We start from the raw sequence: 27,542 nt of genomic DNA, 5'->3' as shown, positions 1-27,542 counted from the left end.
TATTGTTCTTTCGCAATATATTAATTAAACAAACCGATTTTTATCATTTATATTCTGTTATCGTTCTTTAGTGATACTGTATAAATAATATTCAAGTTATTTATATTGTAATCGTTCTTTAGCGATATAAATAACATAAATTTAATAATAGGTTTGGAAAAATCCAGTTGCATAATACTGGTATTAGTTTTTCTTTTTGTATTATTACATTATACTATCTTGAACCACAATAAAATGAAAAGGAGTAACGAGGAATTGAAACTGAGACGTTGACATCTAAATTCCGACGTTCGTCCGCTGAGCTACGAGAGCAAAAGTGTGGAAACATTTTCGGAAAAATTGGCCCAATCACACTCTAAGATTTTCTGATGATTCGTAGAAGCTAGTCCAGAATGCGGGGGGCAAAGGCTAATTGAGATTTCCCGGTCTCTGACCGGGTCAAACATCCTGATAGAATTAATATTTAACCCTTGCCGAGACTTTCGGTGAAGTCCGGAGAGCCCAATTAGTCAAATCCACTCTCCTCATCTCCACGCTTGGGCCCCCTGGAATTTAATAAGATGCGAAAGAGATAGTGGTGTGCGGAAAGCAACGGGATGTTACCGCATTTAGGCCTATCCTTCCCAAGAAAACTGCAAACATGAACAAAGGAAGGTTGTAATAGAAGAAGAAGGATCTTCTGCGGACCTCTGGAAAAAGAATTAAGGAAGAGACTAGTGAAGTGCTTTGTGTGGAGTGTGGCATTGTATGGGGAAGGAACATGGACATTACGACGAAATGAAGAGAAACGAATTGAGCATTTGAAATATGGATGTGGAGAAGAACGGTGCGTGTAAAGGGGACAGACAGAATAAGAAATAAAATTGTGTTTGAAAGAGTGAGTGAAGAAAGAATGATGCTGAAACTGATTAGAAAGAGAAAAAGGAATTGGTTGGGTCTCTGGTTCAAAAGAATAATAGACGACATTAGGATACGTGGATCATATGCGGAGACTAAGAGGAAGGCAGAAAATAGGAAAGATTGGAGATTGCTGGGTTTGCAATGAAAGACCTGCCCATGGACAGAACATTTATGTGTGTATGTTCAGAATGCCTGGAATATCGTGTCTAAGAACAGTCACTATTTGCAAAGAGTAGTCAATTCCATGCCCACTCGACTGCAAGATGATCGAGATAAGAGGAAGATAGACTAAATATTGAATTGTGGCTTTTTGTCTTGTTTTTTGAACTCTTAATTGTTTGAATGTTTTAAGGCCGACGCCACGAAAGATGTTTTATTGAGAATAAAATCTTTTTTCTTTCCATTTGCAGCCACAATATCATAATGATAATGATAAAGTCATGGCATAATATATTAATGAACCTGATGTTAATTACTAAAATAATCATAAAAGAGAAAGGAGCCATTATGTCTAGTTTGTCTCTCTCAAAAACAGAACAAAAAAGGCATAAAAAGCACGAGGTTGTAGTCGAACGCAGGACCTCATGAATAAGAGACCTGAACGCTACCATTATGCTATCGAATAACACAGAGTATACTTCAATTATAACTGTAGATATCAGGCAACGTGTTCCAACAACATGTAACATCGCCTGTCTCCGAATTGTAGCGAAGGTACCCAAAGGGAACTTTGTTTCAGGAGAGCGGCCACTTTTTCTTTTGACAGCTGCACATATGTGCCCTAATACTTCACAAATTTATTTGTGGGACGTGATATTTTACATACTCATTAGTGTGGATACCTACGAGTCGTAATATTTTACAGATTGGTTCTTGTTGGTACATGTGAGCTCTGATATTTTTGTCTGAAATTTTTATTTCGAAGCTCAGTTCGTTAAAAATTATTCCCTCCGTCACAAATTGTGATATAGATATAAATTCAAAGAATGGGATTAGTGCGCATGCACAACCTATTTCCTATTCAATATTGCATAATGTGCAGTATCGTACGAGTCTTCCACTGTTCCGACGTGACCACTAGCAGACTGTTGAAGCGAAGACAAGAATCGTATTTACTTAGCTACATATGAGCAGGAGGCAAATAGCCACAATGAGAGGTATTCGGGTTGAAGACAACGGTTCATCATTCCATGTAAATTGGGGAAGAACCACAAAGAAACAATTGACAGGTGAATGCAGTAGTGCCATTCTGCAGTTCCTGGTGGAATACAAAATAGGTGGAAGTTTGCAGAGGGTTGCTATTATGAAAGCAGCTGATAAGTTCCTAGTAACATTACTGATTATCCTGAATTTGGCACCTAGCTAAATAACGTATGATAAAGGCAAGTTGTACTCTAGAAGAGAGGAAATTATGGTCGCAAACGCTATGACTATTCTATAGAGCAGAGTAAAAAAGGACATTAATTTATGCAAACGTGGGACAATTCGATATTTGCCATGTACTATTGAAATGCCAAAACAACTCTACTTCGTTATTTCAAAGAGTGCAAAACAATCGAAAGGGTTTCATCCACACTAAAACCTCTTCTAACGGAAGATAACTAACGCGAACGTCTAGCATTATGTTTGTCTATTGTGGAAGCTAATAGTAAATTCAGGGCTATGTACAATTATGTGCATATTGATGGGAAGTGGTTCTATTTCACTAAGATCCAGCAGAAGTATTACCTAATTATAGATGAGAAGTCTCCAAAATGGCAATGCAAAAACAAGAGATTCATTCTTGAGATCATGTTTATGGTGGCAGTGGCAAGGCCTAGGTGGAACTCGCACATAAATTAGTGATTTTATGTCCGAATAGGCATCTGGCCATTTATTGACTAAAAGGAAGCAAAAAAGAAGCAACAAGAATCGACCGTGTGGCACTCCCGTCTTATAGGGTAAACATTGGTAATTTCGTGATAATTTCATGAACATTGATTAAAAATGCAAATGTGTAAATATATCCTTATTCCGATTTTTTCATCTACAGTAAAAGACGATAATGTGCTGTACAAATCTGGACACATAAAAGTGGACACGTTCTTGAACAAGTGCCAAAAACCACTTTTACAACTTAAGCTAAAAGGTTGGTTATTTCGTGATAACATTGGTAATTTCGTGATATTACATTGATAATTTCGTGAGAGTTAGAAGAATTGTGTAAAAATTCATTAAAGTCAAATTAAATTTTCATTTATCGTTTCAAGACTTCAAACATAGTAATTCCGTCTAATATTCATTTATAGCAAGAAAACATAGAAATACACATCAGCACATAATAAGAATGAAATCAAAGTAAAAATTGAAATTGAAAAGGCATCTTCTTTGCCCTGAAAGGGTGAACACTTTTATTACGGACTTTACTATAGCCTATATTACTAGGGTAACTCCAAAAGTAATGCATAACATTTGTTTAAAAATTATTTTTTTTATCCTACAGCTTTGCTATTTTCACAGAATGTAGATACATCCTTTAGAAACAAAATGTCTCTTTTCCACATAATCCCCGTCCCTTTCAACTGCCTTACATAACCTAGGAACGAGGACCTGTAGGCCAGCACGGTAAAAGCCTGGACCAACACGTCTGAGCCACTCTTTAGCAGCGTGCACAAGGGAGTCATCTTCTAACCTCGTTTCGCGAAGTGATCCTTCAGTTTTCCAAAGAGATGATATCGCACGGTGCCAGTTCAGGACTGTAAGGCGGATGTTTCAGTGTTGTCTATCCGAATTTTCTGATCTAGTCTGTGGTCTTTTGACTGACATATGGCTGTGCGTTGTCGTGCAATTGCAGAACATCCTGCTTCTCCCGATGTGGTCGAATACGACTCAGTCGAGCTTGAAATTCCTTGAGAGTTGCCACATATGCGTCAGAATGAATGTCGGTTCCATGTGGCATGATGTCCACAAGCAAGAGTCCTTCTGAATCGAAAAACAAAGTAGTCATAACCTTTCCTGCCGAAGGTGCACTTTTGAATTTATATTTCTTTGGTGAATTTGCATGATGCCACTTCATTGTCTGCCTCTGTCTCCGGTCCAAAATGGTGGAGCCATGTTTCATCTTCTGTCACAATTCTTGCAAGTAAGTCATCTAGCACTTATCATTGACACTTAGCATGATAAAAAATCAAATAGAAGCTACACTGAACCCACTGCGTCCCCCTTGTCTTTTTTGTTATCACATCTTATCTTCATTTTCTAAAATTCGTATTGTAATACAATTTTTAAAATAGTATAAAATGTAACTCTTAATACTCAACAAAATTTCGCCTCAAACAGCTAAGATTTCTATCAGTAAAGCTAAGCCTATATGGCGACTACAGATGTATCTAAAATTCCAAAAACATTTCCTAAAATTTCGTTAAGATATAATAAATCTTTGTACCAAATATCATATGCTTACCTTTAGTAATAAGCCTGTAATGTAATTACAAACATCCACAAAATTTGTATGCCTGAGAAGTCGACTCTAACTTGCTCTCTCCAAACATAAAAGCTCACTGAAGCAGCTACAATAGTAACACAAAGCGTAGCTGTATGTTTCTGGAAACTGGACAACATATGCAATCCCTTGACGGAAATTTGAATCTCGTAACGCCATTGGTTAGTTCACGAAAGAGCAAAGAAAAAGTATCACGAAATAACCACTGCCACGAAATTACCAATGTTTAGCCTACACTAAAACATCAGTGACACGAAATTACATTTAGGAAATGCTTGTGCAAAACGTCATTCTAGCTATCCAACAACAATTTCCGTACGTTGGAAGAAGATCATAATTCAGCAGGACAATGGGAAACCCCATTCTTCTGACCAAGATCCTCAAATTATTTTGGCGGCCAACAGAAATGGATGGAATATTGTCCTGAAGAGGCAGCCACCCAACAGCCCTGACTTCAATGTTTTGTACCTTCTCAGCAACATGAGAAAAATCCACGAAGAACATAAGAATATATTGACTGCGCTGTCGAAGCTTTCAACGTCTGACCAAAAACAAACTGATTGATGTCTTCCTCACTTTGGAATAATGCATGGAGTACTCAATGATGAAAGAAGGAAGTAATGCATACAAGCTGCCTCGTATGGGGAAAAACAAAGACTGTCAGGAGCATTTACCGATACATTTCAATGCAGTGAGGAGGCTATAAAGGTGGCACAATCAGCCTTAATGAAGTGAAAATACACCATAATGCAACTTGCTCAACATAATATTAATAGGCGTATTACTTTAAATTTATTAAATTATGAGTGAACATTGTTATTTGTGATTGTAACTTATGTATGTCACCAAATGAGTAAGGTCTCAAGACGTTAATTGATTTATTATTTTATGGAGAGAAAATATCTGTAATTGGTACTCGTACTTCCGTATTTTTGTTAAAGTAAAGTACCAAGACATGATTGAATGCTATCCTATTAGTAGTCAAGGTGTGAGTAATTATATTGCAACATACCATGTATGACAATATATAATGTAATATCCATAACATATTTTGGAATTAAATAAATGAGCGATATCTATACCATAATTTGGGACAGAGGGAGTATTAGACAGAGTACAAGGATAGACCTGAGTTTGAGGATACGTCTGTTTTATGATATATGGAGATGAATAATTATTTGTACTGAAATGAATTCAGTTGCATTTATTACGTGTTCTTACGAAGGACACCAAATATTGAACTGAACCTCGCTATCCGATTTAGAGTATATCACTCTGATGCGATATTTTTCAGCAAGAAATGTATTAATTTTTGCTCTAAAATTGCTATTTTTAATTCCCTATTGAATTTGTTAAAAAATATACAAAATCCTGCCAATACTTCAGGAGGAATCACTGCACATGGATGAATGCAGAGATAGGGGAGTACACCAAAAAAAAAACAATATTTTATAACAGTCCAATCACGAATGTTTACTGTATTTTCATGAAAATGTAGATAGATAGCTTTATTGATATTGTTCACAAAAGTACAAAACTTAATAATTTAACAAAAGATCTATATACAAATGTAGTTCTACATAATAAATATACAGTTTCCTAAACTAATTAATCTATCGCAAATCTCAATAATTTATTGGTTCAAACTTGCACTTACGTCTTGTTTTAGTGCATGTTTAAACCAATCGTGATAACCCTTAAGACTTTAAACCTTAATTATTTGCTCCTTTTCAAAAAATCTAATTGTAATATTTAGGTCTTATTTTACATAATAATTCATGAAAATGTATGTTTTACAGTATCACAATACTTTTTCGTGCATGTCAGTTAGTTGTTGGGAAAGCAAATTATTTTGAGAGAAATATGAGGAAAGAAAATATACGTCACAGTAAAAGATAATAAGAATGGGAAAGGAAGCTGATTTATAAAATATACGCTGATACATTGCTGAATTAAAGATTCACAATCAGGAGCAGTGCTGCAGGACGAGAAATACAAAAAGTGCGTTTTGAGCCATGTTGGGAAGGATATGGACAGAAAGAGCATTATCAGCCGAGGACATTTAGTAAAGACTGGAATGTCCTGGGTTTAATTTTAGGTGAAAACGAGATTTGTAAAGTTCTAGAAATGCAACGGCCTCCACCGGACGTTTATTACTGGTGAAAGGAGAACATAGCATGATATACATTACACTACTACCTCAGTGGTATCAATCTCCCTACTTCTATTGACTCTAGATCATGGGTGTGTAACTGTTACCACCCGACTCCAAAATGTATAATTGATATCAAGGAAAGTGCAATGAAGAAAAGTTTGTCTTACCGAGACGCTTGTCGCCGTTGAAGAGGTTGTCGAGGTAGATGTACATCCTCTCTGGGTCCAGGTGGACTGTCGCTGAAGTCAACAGGAAATGATCCCTTCCATTAATCTTCTTCACCGTGATAGTGTTACGTACCATGCATTTTGTATGGACTGTTGGAGAAAAAAGTACTTATCTATATATAAATGTTTTTTAATACACTTGTTTGAATTTAAAAGATCTATTTAGCACTAAAAGCAATTGCTCTAGTACAGTGTATGTTATTAAATCAAAAGTTTTCAAACGAAGGACTAACATATCGAAACATCTTGGCCAATTGAAAATAGAATTAATAGTATTTTATACCATTGGTTGTGGTCCTGTGAATGCTTTCTCTTCAGCCATTTTAAATTGAAAGTTTGTATTGCAATGGGATCATTTCAGACGAAAGGAGACTTCAGGGTGAGAGAAAGCATATAAGACATGTTGTGGAATTGCAAATTTAATATACCAAACCATTAAGGTATCCTCTTTATGCATACAGAGAATCTCTTGTGCAAGAGTATGTCCGTGATCACTAAGGTGCTGACATTGGGTAAAATGTCTACAGGTTCTTTTACTTTCACCATAAAACGTGGGAATGAAATTTAAAAATCAATTTCAGACGAATGTTTACTAAATGAAAGGCGTATTAGTTACTTTTTTCTTTAGACATCATCCTGATTGTGCTGTATTTTAATTGTCTCGTAATAATCTCTTTCTATTATCTAATATTATTTGAAATATATTAACATTCTATGTATTTTAGTTTAATTCTGCTACACAGTTTATTTCAGTGTTTAATTAATAGTTCATAGTATTTTGTTGTTTAATTTGTAAATAACTTTTGTATACATGTAACTCTCATCTAAATCAAATTGTTGGATTCTTTGTAAGTTCATGCATATGTATATACACTTTTTGCTGGTTGAGTGGAAGAGAAGGCCTTACGGCCTTAACTCTGCCAGCTAAAATAAATCATTATTATTATTATTATTATTATTATTATTATTATTATTATTATTAGTGCCTGTAAATGCCTATTTTAAATTTTATTGCACTCTTTGTTTATAATATCTATTTTAGGTGGCTGAAAGGGCAGGATTACAAAAGAAATCTTGTAATTTATGAATTTAATATATCTGTTATTATTACGGGTGGAGCAGTACTAATGTTATTGTTAGTTGAAGGAATATGGTGGACAGTCAGGAATGTTGTTGAGCCAACAGTCGGCTTTTGGTTGCTTTGCTTCCATAGTAAAACCTCAAGATTGTGTTTGAGGAAATTGTTCAGGAGAGGAAAGTAACTTATTCTTTTTATACCATAGCTAGCAACTGTTATGAATTTGTTGTTTATAAAATGTAAGAACACTTGTAGATTTAAGAGTTATCAGCAGACGCACAGATTGTAAGATTAGAAAAAAATTTTGCTTAGGAGGTTTTAGAAGTAAGCAGAGTTTTGTAGAATAATGTTTCACGAGTGTTATATTTTAGCAGTAAATTAGTTTCAACTGTGTACAGTAGTCGCGGTTAAATTGTTTACATTAGAATTGGACAGGACCCTATATTATTCCAGAGCAAAAAAAAAAAAAAAAAAAAATATATATATATATATATATATATATATATATATATATATAGTCTCCCTCCTCCAAATAAGATATATACAAGATTTATTTTAATTTTGACTTGTTACACTTGCCCGAAAATAGTGGATTTTCTTTTTAGGAAAACTGAAGTATATTAAATAATGGTGAGTTGTTGGCAATAAAACCATTAACTCTCTTGCTGTACAATATTACTTACAAACAGTGGGTTTAGAGGAAAGAGATGGACATCATTCAAGATAATTCTTATCCATTTGTTCCAGAAGGTAGCACAATGGAGAAAGTAGTGAAGAAAAAATTCCAATTTTGTTCAACTGTTTTGACAGACAGTCATGCCCTGTGAGTAATGGAACAATGGAACTTGTTTTTCTTTGATACTCAGGAATTATATTTTGTTGTAAATTGAGACACTCCCATCTTTATGTGAAATTTCGTGAAAAGGTATAATATTATACACAGTGAGTCAGGTGTAAAGGTACATGTTTTGAGGGTTGATAATATTGGTAATTCTGGACAAAAAAAATTATATACAGTATGTATATATATATATATATATATATATATATATATATATATATATAATTGCAACTCTTATAGACAGCTAATGCACAAGGATGTAAATTGCGAGCGAGAAGTTCCTCCCTTGTTTCCACTTTGCGCTTGTAGATTTCGATCTGAAACTAACTCCCCAAACAGTAATCCAATGGCGTAAGGTCGGGTGACCTCGGTGCCCAAGAAATGACTCCACCGCCCAGGATACGTTTCATTGATCCTACTACAGCCTAATATCGTTTTGGTTGCGTCCGCAAGTGAGTGCTGATAAAGGATGCGAGACTGATGTGTATAGCCTGTACCAACGAATCATCTTACTCCTGTCACTCCTGACAAATATTATTTCCATCCAACTTACACAGCGCCGTCTAGATTATTTGGATGTTGTTCTGCGTAATGCTATATACGACATCGAAAATGTATGATGTTACGTATCTCAAATTCAAGATTTCGCAGTTATTCGTGTTGATAGGCTATGTGTGAACAATCTTTTTGTAGAAATATGGCGTATCTGTCTTGTTTTATTTCCATGAGGTTGATTAACAAATTCATGTAGTTATCTCTAAATGCTCTTTTTTTCTTGTCTGAAAAAGTTTCATAGACACTATGCAATAAGGTACCTATTATGCATTATGCCTTCAATGTTAAATGACCGCTCAGTAGTACTGTCGCCACTGTTGTTGTAAACAAAACATCATAAGCGATTACGAAGCGAGTGCACTAAGGGGATCAAAGTATTCGTGGTAGGAGAATAATAATTCGTGGAATAAACACCGTTGTGTTTACAATGGAGGGTTAATATATAAAATTTCTGAGACGAAGCGCGTGTTGTATCAATGGATTTTATGTAAAAAACATAATGAAAAGTTATTGTATCTGATTTTCGTCGATTCTTCACTATCTGTTAATTCTTCCAATAATTTCTTGGTAAATTAAAATATATTATTTGCATTCTCAGACGAATTGACTCTAAAACTCATTGATCAGGATCTGTCAAATAATTCTGGAGGAATTACTGTACACAGAAGATATTTAAAAAACTACATTTTTTTTGTTAGGCGTCATGGTGGTCTAGGTGCTAGAGTGCTGTACTTACAATCCTTTGGAACCGGGTTCGATCTCCGGTTTACTCGCAATTTATAACTTGTGCCGGGCAAGCCCGTTGTTCAGGAACGAGTAACACAGGGGTTTTATCGGGGAACTCCGGTTTACCTCTGAGATTACAGGAAATCTCCATAATCATCTCATCTTGTCGCTGGTGTAGCCTAGACCGACCTCAAATGCGCATCTTGAGCATTGACTGTCAGGAAATTGGTCTACACAACGGGATTCATATGGGTGAAAGGTATAAGTCAAGTAACCACCATTAATGAATTTTTTTCTATCAGAGGTAACGGTATTGAAAGATTAATTTAAAAAAACTCCACAAGTAGTCTTTTTTGCAGTATCTCTTTGGACTTTCGATATGCTGCAATGTGACGCAGCTTAGTAATTCAGTATGTGTTTTGTATCTTTCTGTTTAGTTGAAAGTTAACATTTTTTTTGTGAATCTCGTGTTGTTAAATACCACACTAATTTTGCAATATACAAAACCTCCCAGAAAATTTTATTCCTCGTCCCTTGAAGAATAATCTCACTAATTGCTGGTATATTTGTGAATAACTGTTTATACCGCTGTCACTGTTCATCAGCGACGAGTACTGAACACAATACATGCATTAATGTTATGTAGATATGTATATATATGCCATGCAACAAACTAGTGCTTTATTTGTGATTAGCCTTATGCAATCCATGTGCAAGTCTCTTACCCAGAGTGATGTTGATGTTTCCTGTCCCTCTTATTGGCAGCAGAAGGATCTGTCCTGATAAGATGTACGTACCTAACACCTTCAATTGAGGCACGGTAAGCAGAAATGAAGAGTGATTCTTCTTATTTAAGTCATGTCTGAAATAATATTACTTTGAATGTCGAGTTCTACATTTTTTTCATCGGAGTTGGGGAGGTGGGAAGGGAATAAGGTTGAAATTGAATAAGGTTTCAAATTAACATATAATAATCTATGAATGCTTTTGAAGCATATGATTACATGGTAGATCTACAGTTTTCAAATGTGCTTTACAGGTCTGGATTGTAACGAGTATTCAATCTGTTGCACATCAATTAATAAAGAGTGTAGGATAATTTATCCCTATGATCCCCATCTTACCCATTTCTACTGGATTTAAAATACATAATTTACAGCATTCAAATGTCTGACATGTCACTAGTCAGCGTGTATAAGTTCAAATCTGAACCCTTTCTCTTAGCGGCATGGTACCTGTTTGAAAGAGGGAGGAGTGTTCTCGAGTTGGTGTGAAAGTGGAGCAGAGAGCTGTAAGTAACTACCTGAAAAAAGAGCAGCCTATGATCCAGTTTCAAATCCAACGTGATATGACATAAACTTAGGGTAATCTGTTGTTTCTTAGTTACAAGGTATGACATAGTAGGCCTAAAGCGGTGATGTCTAGAATTTAAACATAGGAAATCATTTTGTGAAGGTTTCTTCGTAGTTGTCACAACTGAAGAAATCATCGATTAAGTGTGTGATTAATGCAAGAATGAAGAGTGATTAGAACCATTAGGGATATAGTAAAGGAATCGGGCTTCTGATACCATACCCTTTATAATGGAGCTACGCATTTTAACAAAAGAATTAGCAATGAAAAGATTAACTGCAAGATGGATGCTTCGAATGTTAACAGCATCACAAAGACGAGCTCGAGTTGTGTTATGCTTATAACTTTCAACGAAGTACCTATCGGACGAAAAAGCGAAATTATCTGGAAAGGTTTTTACTATGAATAATTCTTGGGTTCGTCACTGAGATCGAGAGACAAAAATTCAGAGCAAAGAATGGAAACATCAGAAGTGTTAAACTCCCTAAAATTCAAGGTGCAACCAGCTGCAGGAGAGATAATGCTGTCTATTTTCTGGGACAAACAACAGAGTATTTTGATTATGAATGAAACGTGCTATTGTTCTAAGACGTCATGTCAAGGACTCGCGTCAAGAAATGAGTGCTGTCATTAAATTGAAGCCAGTAGACAACAGAAGATTGTGCTACATCGGAATAAAGAGATCTTCCAGCATTTAAATGATATGTGTTTTATACAAGATAGCGCTCTATCAGGTATACATTTAGTTTAGCCTATTAGAAAAAAAAATAGAAAAAGATCATACTTATTTAATGTAGCGTGAATATGTGTTAAGTCCAGTTTCGTACATTATCTGGTTCTCACGAGGAAAAATCTGTTGTAGTGATATCTATTAAGATAGAAGATTTTTATGTTGCATATGCTTTAGCCTTCTGGACATTGTTGTAAATCATAATATATAACACAATGTATAAACAGACAGAAAACACAACAAACAATAAAGAAAATAAAAACAGAGCGGACACTGGAACTCGCAACTTCTCTTTTGCTGCACAGCTCCGTTACCCCTAGACAAGGGGTTCGAGGCAAAGGTATAATTTGAAACACCAACAAAAAATTGAATCAAATTCCGTTCACAGGTAAGCCTAAGCTCTCACGAAATCAGCGACGTCTTTCCAAGGGGGCCAGCATTATGGCATCCAGTCTTTTTTTACTTAACTGGTATAAAACGTTACCGAGTTTCTGGAATGAAATTACAATAATTGTGTTGGTTTTGAACGTTTTAATTTTGTTTCGTTTTACAAATGGAGAGGATGGTCTATGGTGTGGGAGAAATGAGATTTTGGTCTCATCTGAAACCAAATAATAGTCAGAGAATTCACACCTATGTAGTAACGGTCAGCGCGCCTGGCTGCGAAACCAGGTGGCCCGGGTTCTAATCCCGGTTGGGGCAAGTTACCAGGTTGAGGTTTTTGCCGGGGTTTTCCCTCAACCCAATACGAGCAAATGCTGGATAATTTCGGTGCTGGACCCCGAACTCATTTCATCGGCATTATCACCTTCATATCATTCAGACGCTAAATAACCTAGATGTTGATACAGCGTCGTAAAATAACCAAATAAATAGTTGTTGAAATTATCTTAAAATACTACGCGAACACTTGGTTCTTTTTTTTTTTTTTTTTTTTTTTTACTGTCAACACTAAGTTTTAGTTCTTGCTCACTTGCTTTTTCTGCGTTTTTTATTCAGCGATAATAGAACGACACGGTTTGTTATTGCTAAATTTACATCCTATTTATTATAATGGTAAATGAAGTACTGTTTGGTATTCATGTAATTTTCGTCCATGCTCAGAATCAGTTGAATTTGAAAAAAAATTAATGGCATGCGCTTCTATTTAAATCCAGCTAAATATCTATATAAAGTGATTTTGCTGGTTGGTCTCTTGTTGCAACATCTAAAGAATAATGTAAGTTTACATTCTTTAGTATTCGTACTGTTACGGGAATTAATTTGTTTTCATTTGTTAATGCACATTTGTTGTCATAATTTGCATTTTTAAGGGCATATTTGCAAGCATATTTATTAGTCTTTTAGGACATGAACTTATTTATTCCAGTTATAATATTCCACTTTTACTTACAAGTAGTTCAGCAAGTACGCATCCTTCAACCCTAGGAGCTTGACGTCTCTCAGAGTCATATTCAGTTGTCCCCTTCCCTGCCCATGCGACAGTTTCAGTTCCTTAATCTCGAAGGGGTCGAGTGGGGGTAAGTTGAACATTATTTCACCTGAAAAAAGTCAAATTCGTCGCCATCTCTCGCTGAACGATGAACATAATTTTTGTATTAATCGACATGTATTTTGATGGAGCAAGAAAGTTGTAACATGAAGAAATACGTTCTCGGTAACTCTGATCACGAAAATTGGATTTATACCTTGTTTGATCTTCGATGTTGTTGTTGTTTAGTCAACTGTCTGACACCAAGGAGGCGCCACTTATAAGGCAACTAGGCCAGGAGTTAATGGGGTAATATGGCCAGTTCCTTTCCTGCTCCATTGCATACATCGCCGACTAGCTACATATTACACTAAACGACTTTTCATACAAGTTGAGAGGATGCGAAAGCATTTGTTTCACCTTGTTCTTGCCCTGAGTTCGTCAGAAACAGGTGGGTAGCTGTTACCTCTTATAACTGCAACCCCCAGGTTGTACACACAAGAAAATAAAATATTAAATAAAGGACGTAAGTGAATATAAAATACAGTGACAGAGATGTTTGACAGTTACCTGGTTGAGTATATTTTAGTGTAGTTCTTACAATATTTTAAACTAATAATTATACTAAGGAAAGTTAGTTTGTATTATAGAGTCAGGGGGGAGTGACACAGTGCAGATTATCTCATTATGTGTGTTGTACAGTAGCAACTAGCGGCGGAGAAAACATTTATCATCTGCTCTCAGTAGGTTTTTAATGTGCCAGTTGATATAAATAGCAAATAAATGAAATATAAACGCTTAGAATAGACTTTCGAAATACAGATTATCAGTAAACATTTACAATAATATAATTTTTCACTATGTTGAAAGTTAATTAGTCAAACGTTAGTAAGCTGGATATTAGCATCTTCCCCTTCACTGATGGTTGAGAGTGTGAGTAGAGGGGAAGGCCTGTCAACCAAACTGAAATGGGAATTAGTCACACTTTAGATGTATACAAACAATTGTTCTTCCTCTGACACACATAGTCAAGTGAGATGTACTGCCTGATAATAGATATAAATATCAGACAGAACCTCAATCAGAGAAAGTTCAGCGATGTGTACCCTGTAATATTAGCTAATTTTATAAAGTTCCGCTTATTTATTTAATATAGAGCTCATAGATACAGGTAAACTTTGTCACATTCTTTAGAACCTTTACTGGAATTTTAGTTGCTAAGATAATGATAATTATTTATTAACCCTTGCGATACGAACCCATAATCGGTAACGTGCATTATCACATCTGAGACCCGGAAATAAAATATTTGTTTTTTTTTCAAATTATACTGATTTGTTTTTATATCCATTCATTAAGACTTTAAATGTTATTATTTATTTATTTATTTATTATTTTGCTTATAATTATTACATAACATATAATATATACAGAAAAAAACTTTACCTCGCCCCTGAAAGAAGAGAACTCGTGCTCAGGGGCGGATTCCTGAATTGAAATTAATAAGTATACAATACAATTTGTCTTATGTCTACTATGCAATTATAGTACATAAATTTAAATGTACAATTTTTCAATTTTTATAAAATCAATTCATAACTTTTTAAATTTAATACAAGAACTATTATAATTGACAAGATTAGGATATTCAAATATAAATTTGTTATATATTCTTGGGCCTAAATTTACTACCGTAGTTTCCCCTAACTATGGTCGACATTTGTCACATTTTTCTCTGTATATTCAATACTATTCATCCAGATTAAGTGAAATTTTGGCTTCGGACTCTTATAAGTGTATATTAAATAAATATTGACATATGTGTTTGAAATTAATTAATTACAAGTGTTAAAAAATAATAAGCATTGGTACATAGTTGTATTCTGATTTGCCCAACTATGGTCCACTCATATATTCATGCTTTAAAGCATGAATGGACTATAGCTGGAGCTGTAATTATTCATAAATCAATACATTGAGTTTATAATTTAAGGGTAGAAACATAATCTAGCACAGAAATATTAAAAATAAATGAAAAGTGTATGGATTCTTTTTATTAGTACACATTACATAAACACTCAATAAACAAGTGAAATCTGAAAGTCATTTTTCTGCAATAATGAACAACTACACTCACTGTCAAAAAAATCGGGCCACCTAAAGTTTCTCAATTTTTTTATGAGGTGAGAATCAGAAAATCCTTTATGAAAAATGAAGAAAACATTGCTTCCGAGAAAAAAACTTATTCATTATCATTTGCGCTATTATTTTCAACGCCAAACAATGGATATAATTAAAAGGTGTAAAAACTTACAAATTATATCAATTTTGCTTCCAAATGTTCAACTGATTTTGTGGCCACCCAGATGTTGGTAATAGCAGGTATTACCTCCCAGTAACTGTATGACTGTTACCATTCGCCGATTCAACCCATCAATCAGATTCTGGAGGTTAGTCTGGTCGATTCTATTCCATTCTTTACTTAAAACATTTCGGAGCTGCTGTAATTTGCTGTGAGGAGTTAGGCGACTTCTAACTTGCTTCCCTAGCAGGCCCCACACATGTTCAATAGGGTTTATATCAGGAATTCTTGCTGGCCATGCCATCCTATTCAATCCAACGTCGTGAAGGAACTCATCCACGATTCTTGTAGCATGAGGGCGTGCATTGTGATGCATTAACAGGAACGTTTCACCAATAAGTGCGGCATATGTTAGGCCTACCATATGTTAAATTAGACCTTCTTCGATGTATCTTGGAGGAGTCAAAGCACCTCCATTAATGAAAACAAGTTCTGTGTGAGCTTCATACGAAATGCCACCCCATACCATTACTGATCCCCTTGAAAACTGACACGTGAACTGAAGGAACATGAAGAAAAGCGTTCTCCTTCTCTTCTCCACACTCTTTCACGTCCACCTGTAAACTAAATCTCGATTCATCTGTGAAGAGCACTCATCGCCACTCTCCCAGGTTCCAATTAGCATGACTGTGAGCAAAACTTAATCGTTCAACATGATGGTGCTGGAGCAATTCTGGGCCTTTAGCAGGTCTTCTGGAATCAGCCCACATTCAAATAGACGTCCTCTTACAGTTCTCTCACTCACGTTAACTTGTCTTATTTTCTGGAAAGCTCTTCTGGTCTCAATAGCTGTGGAATGGCGATTTCTTAATGTTATTAGGGCAATAAAATGGTCGTCACGAGCCGAAGTTACTCGTTTTCTTCCTGAACCTGGTCTCCTGGAATAACCTCCTGTCTCTCTAAAGCGATGCTACACTCGTTGTTCGGTCTATCGAGGAATCCCAAGACCTGCAGCCACATAACGCTATTCCCACCTTCTATCAATGCAACCACTTTTGCTGAATCGGTAGGACTTAGTGACAATTGTATACAATGAAGTACTCCAATACTGTCTCAAAAGAGCTTACCAGTCTGTAGGCATCTTCAGCTTACGATGAAAGAGTAATGGAACGGAGAAAAATTCTTTCCGGCGCCGGGATTTGAACCCGGGTTTTCAGCTCTACGTGCTGATGCTTTATCCACTAAGCCACACCGGATACAACTCCGACGCCGGTTAGAATCGTCTCAGATTAAGCTCCAACTCTTGGGTTCCCTCTAGTGGCCGCCCTCTGCACTACGTCATAGATGTCTATGAACGCAGGACCGAAGTCCACACATGGAGGGAACCCAAGAGTTGGAGCTTAATCTGAGACGATTCTAACCGGCGTCGGAGTTGTATCCGGTGTGGCTTAGTGGATAAAGCATCAGCACGTAGAGCTGAAAACCCGGGTTCAAATCCCGGCGCCGGAGAGAATTTTTCTCCGTTCCATTACTCTTTCATCGTATGATGACGCAGAATATCTGCATGGAAATATCATATGTACTTCGGTACATTAAAATAATATATATCTTCAGCTTAGCTCAAAATGAGTCCGAGAAGTTTACACTCAATATTACAAGAAGAACGAATCCTCTTTTCAGATCATTGTTGGCAATTACGTATTCAATATTACATTGTTACGTGTCACAAAAAAAAATTAATAACCAAATGAATCTCAGCACACCTACACTTATTTAAGAATCCTACAATTTTAAAAAATTTTAAAGAAAATGTAGTTGGCCCGGTTTTTATGCAGGTGAATGTATATCAAAGAACAAAAGTACGGTGTCATAATAAACTAACACATTCTTAGCAAAATATTATGCAAATCAATTCACTGATAATGTTTATTTATCGTACTGAGAACTACATTCATTAGGCTTATTTCGATCCTTTGAATCTCCACTTCTCTTGTAATTCTGAAATTGAATCATAATCTGTATCCTATTCAATTTCATCGCTTTCATAGTCATTCACAGGGAAGGTTGTTTTCCTTCTACCCTGAAGTTTTCGTTTTACCGGACCATCATTAGTGCTAGTAGGCCTACTATTGATGCTGGAACAGCCTGTTTCTTTGTTTACTTGACTATAATGTTAAATGGTGTTTTAGAATGTACTGAGATACCGTATTTGCAGAAGTAAATAATCACATTGATCAAATTTTATTGAAACAAATATTTCAAAATGAAATACAACTATGGTCCACGAAAAATGGTGGTAAATAGTTGAGGACTGACTTCTAGCCTTGAGGTTAAACATTTTTCACGCATAGTCCTCAACCTCTCTCAGTGTAATTATTACGTGAAAGTAAACACTATACAGCCAGGTTTAATTGTACAGAGAATCATATACGAGTATCTATAACGTACCAGTTCTACAGAGGAGAGCTTAATAAAACAGATAATCACAAACTGAATGATTTCGTGTCTTCACACATTCAATAGAACGACGCACACTGACCTTGTTAAGCATCCATATCATTGCCACGTGTAATGGTAGATAGAAGCATCTATGGGGAACATAATTCCATCATAGTGGCGCCTTAAATGGCAAACACCGAACTCTTCGGGGACTAAGTAGTACATAATGCGTTTTGGACCATAGTTTGGTGCCTGGACCATAGTTATGGGAAATTACGGTACTATTAATTTGCTGTAATTAAAAAAAAAACATTACATATAATACCCAGTATTCATCGGTTGGAGTAGACTTTTATCAGGTTCATGATATGTGGCATAGGGAACAGCTGCACTGCTTCCGTCATGGAATTTACTTTCCCCTGTCTACGAGACATATAATATTCTGCGGAGGCTGTGTTACACTTACACGTCCAGAATTTGATGTAGGCCTATAGATTTCTCGACTAACTGACACATTGTGTGTTTCCTCATTTTCAGCTTCAGAATCAGAGAATCCAACTTCTTCAATGTTATAAAATAATGTTATAAATTTTCAATCAAACCTCCCTTGTTTCTGTATCTGATTCGTCTAAGATAAGACATCATTGGCTATCCTCTCCATAGAGGTTTCACGAATTGCACACGCCGACATAACTGGGCTATCTGGCTATGTCGATGAACAGAAAATATGAGAAAGACAAGTTCTCAAAACAAGAAGGAAATTGTAATAAAGACCCGACGGCTGTTAATGCTATTGTTGGAGCGGAATATCTATTTCAAACGTTCAAACCACAAGGGAAAATAAAATATAATTAAAACAACTTGAATATTTCGACCATTTATTTCACCAACGGGGATGGGGTAGCTTCCAAGGCTCATAAGAAGTCTGTATATAAATATATATATATACATATATATATCTTTTTGAAAATTTGATTCGAAATATGTAATGAGTTAAGATTGAAAAACTGAAGCTATGAGTCTTAGAGGCCCCCTGTTGGTATTACTTACTGGTTTTTAAGGAACCCGAAGGTTCATTGCCACCCTCACATAAGTCCGCCATAGGTCCCTATCCTGAGCAAGATCAATCCAGTCTCTATCATCATATCCCACCTCCCTCAAATCCATTTTAATATTATCTTCCCATCTACGTCTCGGCCTCCCCAAAGGTCGTTTCCCTCCGGTCGCCCAACTAACACTCTATATGCATTTCTGGATTCGCCCATACGTGCTACATGTCCTGCCCATCTCAAACGTCTGGATTTAATGTTTCTAATTATGTCAGGTGAAGAATCCCCTTGTTGGTATTGCTAGGGTTAAGTAAGTTATGTTGAAATTCGCGAGAACTTTTACCATCTTAGGTCCATATTCGAGTGCCCGTGAAATACCGTATTCTTGTAGAAGAGTTCAGGGGAAAAAAGGGGGATGTCCACTTTTAAACAGTTCTTAGGAAATCAATTTTAAAATTTGAAACTCTATCATTACAAATATAATACTGACAATTTAACAAATATCTAGTGCATTACTTCAGAAAAAAACTTCCGAGATGTCAAGTATTGAAGCAGAAGTGGGACGTCAACTACGTAGAAGTGTAGAATGAATGCACTTCATATGACGTATGTAAGCGAATGGAAATCTGAATTTTGCCTGAAAGTGGACATCCCCCCCCCTTTTTCCCCTGGACTCTTCGTATGTGAACATTAACATCTGTGCGATATTGGAATGCGTTTGCACAGACGAAGCTTTTGTATGTTGAGGGTCCTGCATATTTGATGCTTCCCTCACACCGCAAGCTTAAGTACATTTTCTGTTATACACCTCGCACAGTGTCCGCGGAATCTGACGCCATTTGCACGGCAGTAACTTTAGTTTCTAAAATCTGTTTAGTTGGGAAAATATTTATAAACAATTTAAAGTGGATACAAATGCATCTTACCTGTGTCCATTGTTGGACGAGTAAATTACCTGCTTGTATTATTTTACGTGTAATTTACATGTAAAATACGCAATCTAGAAAACTGCTTTATACATAGAGTAATAAACTGACATTATTGATTTTGACAATTTAAACATCAGTTACTTCATTCTTTTTAAGTCCTGATAAGAAAAATGTGTGTTGCAGCAGACATTTTATTTTATTTTATTTTATTTTATTTTATTTTATACTGTAGTTTTCATATAGATTATAACATTTGTTGATACTTTCAATCACTATGATACTTAGAAAAATAGCAATGGTTTGCTTGCTTTCAGTTTGTTTGTTGGAAAAATCCCATAACATCCTAACTATTTTTTTTGGGGTGGGGGAACTTTATATATATTATGAGACACAAATAATAATGAATAAACCTAACATTTAGGGACAAGTATCACTTGTTAATTACATTTTGACATAAAATACATTAAACTAAACAGTTGTTACTGATTTCCCGAAAGTTTTGTTTTTGTCACTTGTGAGGTTTTAAAAAATAAACGATTCTAGTGATAAAGGTCTTTCTATAGTACAACAGTTAAAGGTAAACATTATGTTTTAAACATAATAACTCATTAAATGTGATAATTTTCCAAAATTTTATGTGGTTAATGAGTAATCATAAAGGAGTTGGGAAGTATGGCTCATTAGACTTTTTGTATGTCAGAACATTAATAAAATTATTTTTTCGATCTTCGCTTCCACTGGCATTACTATCTTTGTTGGTCGTAGGCCATGTGTACAGTTCTGTGTTGAAACCTTTCGCTTCATCCGGTATGAGTTGCATAATGTTCTTAAGGTCTTAGGCCTAATTGGTAGCCTCGAGTTATATGCTAGGTGTCTTGGCAGTTCAAATAGTAAATTTTCATCATAGACTGAACAAAGAAAGACTGCAAATGAAGGTTTTTTTACGTTTTTTACATTTATTACGTTAATTGCTCATTATTTACTGGTATTTTACTGTAATGTAAATAACTTTTTTTACACGTAAAGTCCCAACTCAGCATGTGTCACAAGAATATTAAACTTCTGCTTCAATACTTGACATCTCGGAAGTTTTTTTCTGAAGTAATGGACTAATCTGTCTTTGTGACATGTTCGTAATTATTGTTGGATGCTTTATTTCGCTTTTTACATAACTTACAACAACAAAAACTGGCTTCAGTACGTATGCTATAAAAATCATAATAGCTTGCACTGCACTGCACGAATGAATAATCCTTTCTTTGTTCTGAAACAGTTTCAAAACACTATAGCTTGTTCTACATTACGAATGAATGAGTAAGTCCTTCTGTGGCTCACAGCAGACTGAGTACGCATGCAACGGCCCTTAATTTCGTCGCTACGACAGTCGCACTGTGGAAGGCAGTGTTTCTCGTGGCATCATATACAGAGGACCTTGTAGTTACGTAGTTGACGTCCCACCTAAAAGCGTTAGTATGTCAATAATATGTATAATTTACGAAAAATATGTGTACAATTTTTTTACCATCTATTTAGGAACTTTTCTCGATTCTCATAAAAGCTTAACTTTTTTTTTTCTTTGACGGAGAAGGGTCAGAAAACTTGCGCCTCAGCCTGAGGCGTTTTGTGGTTACTACTCCTGTTCTGTGAATGATATCTGTCGTGGAACACCCGCACTCTTCTACGAATACAGAACGCTACAGTGTGAACTTAAGCCGGACTATGGTAATAATGATAATGGTATTTGGAGAAATGGTGGCGACACGAGTCTGAGATCCAACGCCGAAAGTTACCCAGCAATTCTGCTTCAGTTGGTTGAGAGAAAATCTCGGGGAAATAATTTCCAACTAGTAATTCGTTATAACTAGGATTTGAAACCGGCCAGTTCGTTTCGCAATAAAACATATCACCGTTACTCCACAGGGATGGATTAAGCTGAACGTGTATAAAATAGAAAATCAGGTTATTGTGAAATGTATACAGTGATAGACAAAATTATTCGGAAAAGTAATGATTAATTTTTGAATTACTTGTAGGTGGGAATGTAATGAAGAGAAAAGGGAATGCTTGTGAAAATAAGTAATTGTATTGTCATATGTTAGAAATAGGCCTATATACAGAAAATAATCAATTCATCAACTCTTCAAGAAAAGAAAAAAATTGTACGATTTGGCTACAAGAAGCTTGGACAATAGTATTCGAAAATAGACACAAAATACAAACAAAACAAACTTTAGTACCCAGTTGCCCACTCTCTCCTGCGAATGATTTCTTTCTATTGTGCAGCCATGAAAGAAAATAATTTTTCAGTGACATTCTGCCCTATTTATTGCCATTCCTCTAGAAGGTTCTGTTTGAGATCATTCTTGTTGGATAGGACGTTTCCGGACTCGTTTCTCCAGTTCAGACTACAAGAGTTCGATTGGATTCAAGTCAGGGCATTGGGGTGGAGTGTGCAAAGTAGAAAATCCACAAACAAACCGTTTCTGCCGTATGTTTTGGGTCATTATCTTGTTGAAAATAACAATCCTCTGAAAGACCAAGTTCATCTGCACTCTTCTTAAGATTGTCCTGCAATATCTGCTTATACTTGAACTTGTCCTTGAGTGAATTGTGAATAGATACCAGTTCTCCTACACCATCGGCCAACATGCATCCCAATCATCGTGCTTAACTGTTGATAAAATATTCTTCTGGTCCAATTCTGTGTTCGGTTTTCTCCAGACCAAAAGTCGCCTATCAGAATGAAGTATATTACATTTACTTTCATCTGAAAATATAACCTTGTTCCAAAACCCTAAATCTTTGTCGAAAATTCATTTGCGAACAGTAGTCTCTTCTTTTTGTTTACCTTGCTTATACACAGATTCCTCCTTGGCACCCTGGCATTGTACCCAGCCCGACGAAGAGCTGGGTTTACCGTTTTAGGATGACCAATTATTGTACCAAAATCGTCCTGTAAATTAGCTGCTATTTCTGATGCACGCACCTGTGGACTTTTCTTTACTATTTATTGATGCCTTCCTTTCTCAAACATTTTTATAATACTTTACTCTGTAGAACAGTTTCTATTGACAGCCTTCGCAATTTCGACATACGTCTTTTGTTGTTTGTGTAAATTTATAATAATTCTTCTTTCTTGAATAGTTTTCGCATTATACTAGCACGTGGTACAGCTTTGCGTATCAAGAGAATACTGTGACTCGTTCGTCTATCGACTGCATCAAAACGGCGATGGTTTGAAGCACAAGTCAGTGTATATACAGATGCTTATTGTATAGTTTGTCTCCACGACTGCAATATTTGAAAATTTCTGTCCTAGCATACTATGGTTCAAACGGTTATCAGTCGCTTTATGCTCAGTTTGACATCGATTTCTCTGTGTAAACACAAACAATAAGGAATTATGTTATAATACAAAGCAAAATTAATTAAAATATAACGTTTATTTCGTCAGAATGTTGGATTTAATACCGATTAAGGATTCATACGAATACTTCTATCCGTCACCGTATATGAAATAGAACTCAGAGAAAGACATTTGTAAACTTCACAATCACTGAAATCTATAGTAGACATCTATGCCATATCATTTCATGCTGAATTATTTCTGCTGCACAATTTGGTCACTAACAGAGAACTACAGTATAAGAACACATTTGTAACTGTTACTCAAACTATTCTGCAAGAATTCGTAGTCGAAAGAGATGCAACATCAATTAGAATCAAATGGGATTAAAATAGACATATTATGGACAGCATATATACAACAGTTACAGGGAGATAGCCAAGTCATGAGAATACGGAACAATAAAGTTAAGAAGTGGAAGAGTGGTGTATATCTAATGTTTAATAGTTATGGCTTTTAGAGAACCCGCAAGTTCATTGCCGCCCCGACATAAGTCCGCCATCGGTCCTATCCTGATCAAAATTAATCCAGTCTCTACCATCACACCCCATTTTAACATTATCCTCCCATCCGAAGGTCTTCCGAAAGGTCTTTTTCCCTCCGGCCTCGCAACTAACACTCTATATCCATTTCTGGATTCGCTCATACGTGCTACATGCCTTGTCCATTTCAAACGTCTGGATTTAATTTTCCTAATTATGTCAGATGAATAATATAATGCGTGGAGTTCTGCGTTGTGTAACTTTCTCCATTGTCCTTTAACTTCATCCCACTTTTTCACAAATATTTTCTAAGCGCTTCATTCTCAAACACACTTATTCTCTGGTCCTCTTTCAGATGGAAGTCCAAGTTTCCCAACGAAACAGAACAACCGGCAATATAAGTTAAGTTTTTTTATAAATTCTAACTTTCATCTATTTTTGAGAGCAGACTGGATGACTGAAGCTTCTCAACCGAATAATAACCCGCATTTCCCCTATTTATTCTACGTTTAGAATCCTCCCAATTGTCGTGTGTGTGTATATATATATATATATATATATATATATCCTTGAGTCAAATGAATATCTATAACATTAGTGATTTTATTACTGAATTACTTATTTAAATAATCGCAGCGTCAGTTTTCGTTTGGTTATATCAGCCTGACAGGCGCCACGAATATAAAACGCATTGTTATTTTAGAACTCATATATTTCGTTAAATATCGGTCCTTTAAAAATTTGTCTTTGAATAAAACTTGTAGCAGACATTTTTTTATTCTACCTTTGTCCTGTAACATTATCCTGAGAAGTTAATAACAAACGAGATATCTCGATTTTTTTACTTCAGTCCCCCTTATATTCTCCCTATTAAGAAAAGTATTTTGAATGCTATGTTGTTGTTTAATCAATTGTCCGAAGAGAGATGTGAACCTCAACTAGGCAACTAGGCTACGAGATAGGTAGGATGGCCTTTTTCTTTCCACATCATTTCATACATCGCCGATTAGCTACATATTACAATAATAAGATTTTATGTGTATACAAACAATTGTTCTCTCTCTGACACATATCATCAAGTGGGATGTACTGCTGAATAGATGTAGCCTATATAATCATCTAGATCATCAGTCAGAGTCATTTGAATGTTATATAGCCTAAAATCTAAGTGTTCAGCTATTATCGCGTGGAAAGGTAACAAACATACAATCAAGAATATAAAAAATGCGATTTCAGGTCTCAGGAGAATTCATTATGCATGGTAACACCAATTACATTTGTAAAATCAAAATTACCAGAAAAAATTAGGTTGCAATTTTATAATTGGTATATTTATATCGAATAGTTTTGGAAATAATCACGGTTCTCGCTTCCGTAACATAGATTCTTGTGATCCTCGCTCCAGCGTTTAGAATTGTAGTGTACTGTTTATAATTAACATTGCTTGTAAGGAATATTACACAAAGTATTGGCTAAAGCAGTTCCTAGCGCGTAGCACTATGTTCGTGAATCACCTTCAATTGTACATGGACAGAGAAAGTGAGTAAGGACTTCAGGCCGACGCCTTGTTATTTGTTATTGTATGACGTGTGGTTTGTAATTTACTTACCTTTGACGATGTGCGGAATTACTTCTCTGCTACTGTTCACCACACAGTCTCCAAAGTTTGGGTCGAAGCGTGCGCAGACTCTGAAGTATGAGGCTGTAATAAAACACAAGCAATGTTGTTATTCCACTTAGTCTACCTAAATCCGACATATCGGAAAGTGGTCTTGCGGTGAAGGAATTCACCCTAACATAAACTTCGATCCGTGTGAAAGTTCTCTGATTTACCATCTTATATATATATATATAAAAGTCAATGTGGCTATGTATGTATGTATGTATGTATGTATGTATGTATGTATGTATGTATGTATTTTTTTATTGGGTTATTTTACGACGGTGTATCAACATCTAGGTTATTTAGCGTCTGAATGAAATGAATGTGATAATGCCGGTGAAATGAGTCCGGGGTCCAGCTCCGAAAGTTACCCAGCATTTGCTCGTATTGGGTTGAGGGAAAACACCGAAAAAAACCTCAACCAAGTAACTTGCCCCGACCGGGATTCGAACCCGGGCCACCTGGTTTCGCGGCCAGACGCGCTCACCACTACTCCACAGGTGTGGACTGTATGTATGTATGTATGTATGTATGTATGTATGTATGTATGTATGTATGTATGTATGTATGTATGTATGTATGTATGTATGTATGTATGTATGTATGTATGTATGTGGGACTGAAGCCGGATGGTCTATGGCGAGTCCTTGGCATCAACAACTTTGATTTGATTGCCCCCTTTGATTTGATTACCTGGTTGGGTTTTTCCGAGGTTTCCCCCACCGAAAAGGCAAATGCCGGGTAATATTTTGGCGAATCCTCGGACCTCATTTCATCTCACTACATCTCGCCAAAATGTAAAAAAATTGTGCAACATTGTAAAAATTGTAGAAAATTACTAAATTGTAAAACTATAAAAATTTGTAAAAATTGTAATTGTAATATTGTAAAATGTTGACATGTTCCACATCTTAAAGCTTCATTGCTCATGTAAGATATATGGAATAAAATGAATGAATGAAATGAAAAATGAATGAATGTGTGTGTATGTATGTGTGTGTATGTATGTATGTATGTAATGCATGCAATGTATGTAATGTATAGTCGGTCAATTAGCCTATAATGCTCCACAAGACGTAGAAAAAAAAAAAACACATCCCTACTTACCACCAAGATTCTGCATTCAGTCGATAGGGGAACTACTGGAGTATTAATTCTATAAGAAATTAACTGCCAGCAAGTGCTAAAACTTTTTTAGTCTTTATTTTATTGCTTCCGGGAACTCTATATATAAAACAATAAATTATTTTAATTGTGGCGTACAGAAATTGACGCAAAAAACAACTGACTACAGGATGTTAAAAAAGTATCTAATATTTTAGGAGGTGCTAGTGTAGAATATAGCGATGACGACCCATTATGTAATCAGGAAATTAACCAGTTGTAGCAAAATGAGTCAAGGTAGAATTGTAAGTCAAAGCAGAGACATTGGAAGAGTCTTGAATACAAAACTGACAGTGTACCTTAGTTCCGAAGAATTTCTTGGAAATACGTGTTTTATTGTCGTTAATTTTTAGGTAGAAATTTGTATAAAAGGAACATATTATTTTTGTTGTTTTATTCGCAATATTTATTTTCATTTATTACATACTCTTTAAAATCAGAAATGACATTAATTTGAATACCGGTAATATTTTTTTTAGTTGATTATTTAACGACACAGTATCAAGTACGAGGTTATTTAGCATCGATGGGATTGGTGATAGCGAGGTTGCATTTGGAGGGATGAGGCCTAGGATTCGCCATAGATTACTT

At 35.6% G+C, this 27,542-nt stretch overlaps 1 protein-coding gene across 1 annotated transcript in view; it reads right to left on the bottom strand.

Moving 5' to 3' along the window:
* Positions 1-27,542, bottom strand: part of LOC138700492 (protein takeout-like) — a 40,225-nt gene that overhangs the window by 6,657 nt on the left and 6,026 nt on the right. The window contains exons 2-5 of the mRNA XM_069827097.1: positions 25,734-25,826; positions 13,440-13,587; positions 10,689-10,825; positions 6,704-6,853 (exon numbers count right to left, since the gene is read on the bottom strand). Coding sequence (XP_069683198.1) covers positions 6,704-6,853; positions 10,689-10,825; positions 13,440-13,587; positions 25,734-25,826 — 528 coding nt within the window. The remainder of the gene's footprint in view (positions 1-6,703; positions 6,854-10,688; positions 10,826-13,439; positions 13,588-25,733; positions 25,827-27,542) is intronic.

This window comes from Periplaneta americana, chromosome 5 (assembly GCF_040183065.1).
Source record: "Periplaneta americana isolate PAMFEO1 chromosome 5, P.americana_PAMFEO1_priV1, whole genome shotgun sequence".
Lineage (NCBI taxonomy): Eukaryota > Metazoa > Arthropoda > Insecta > Blattodea > Blattidae > Periplaneta > Periplaneta americana.
This window is presented reverse-complemented; position numbering and strand designations above follow the sequence as displayed.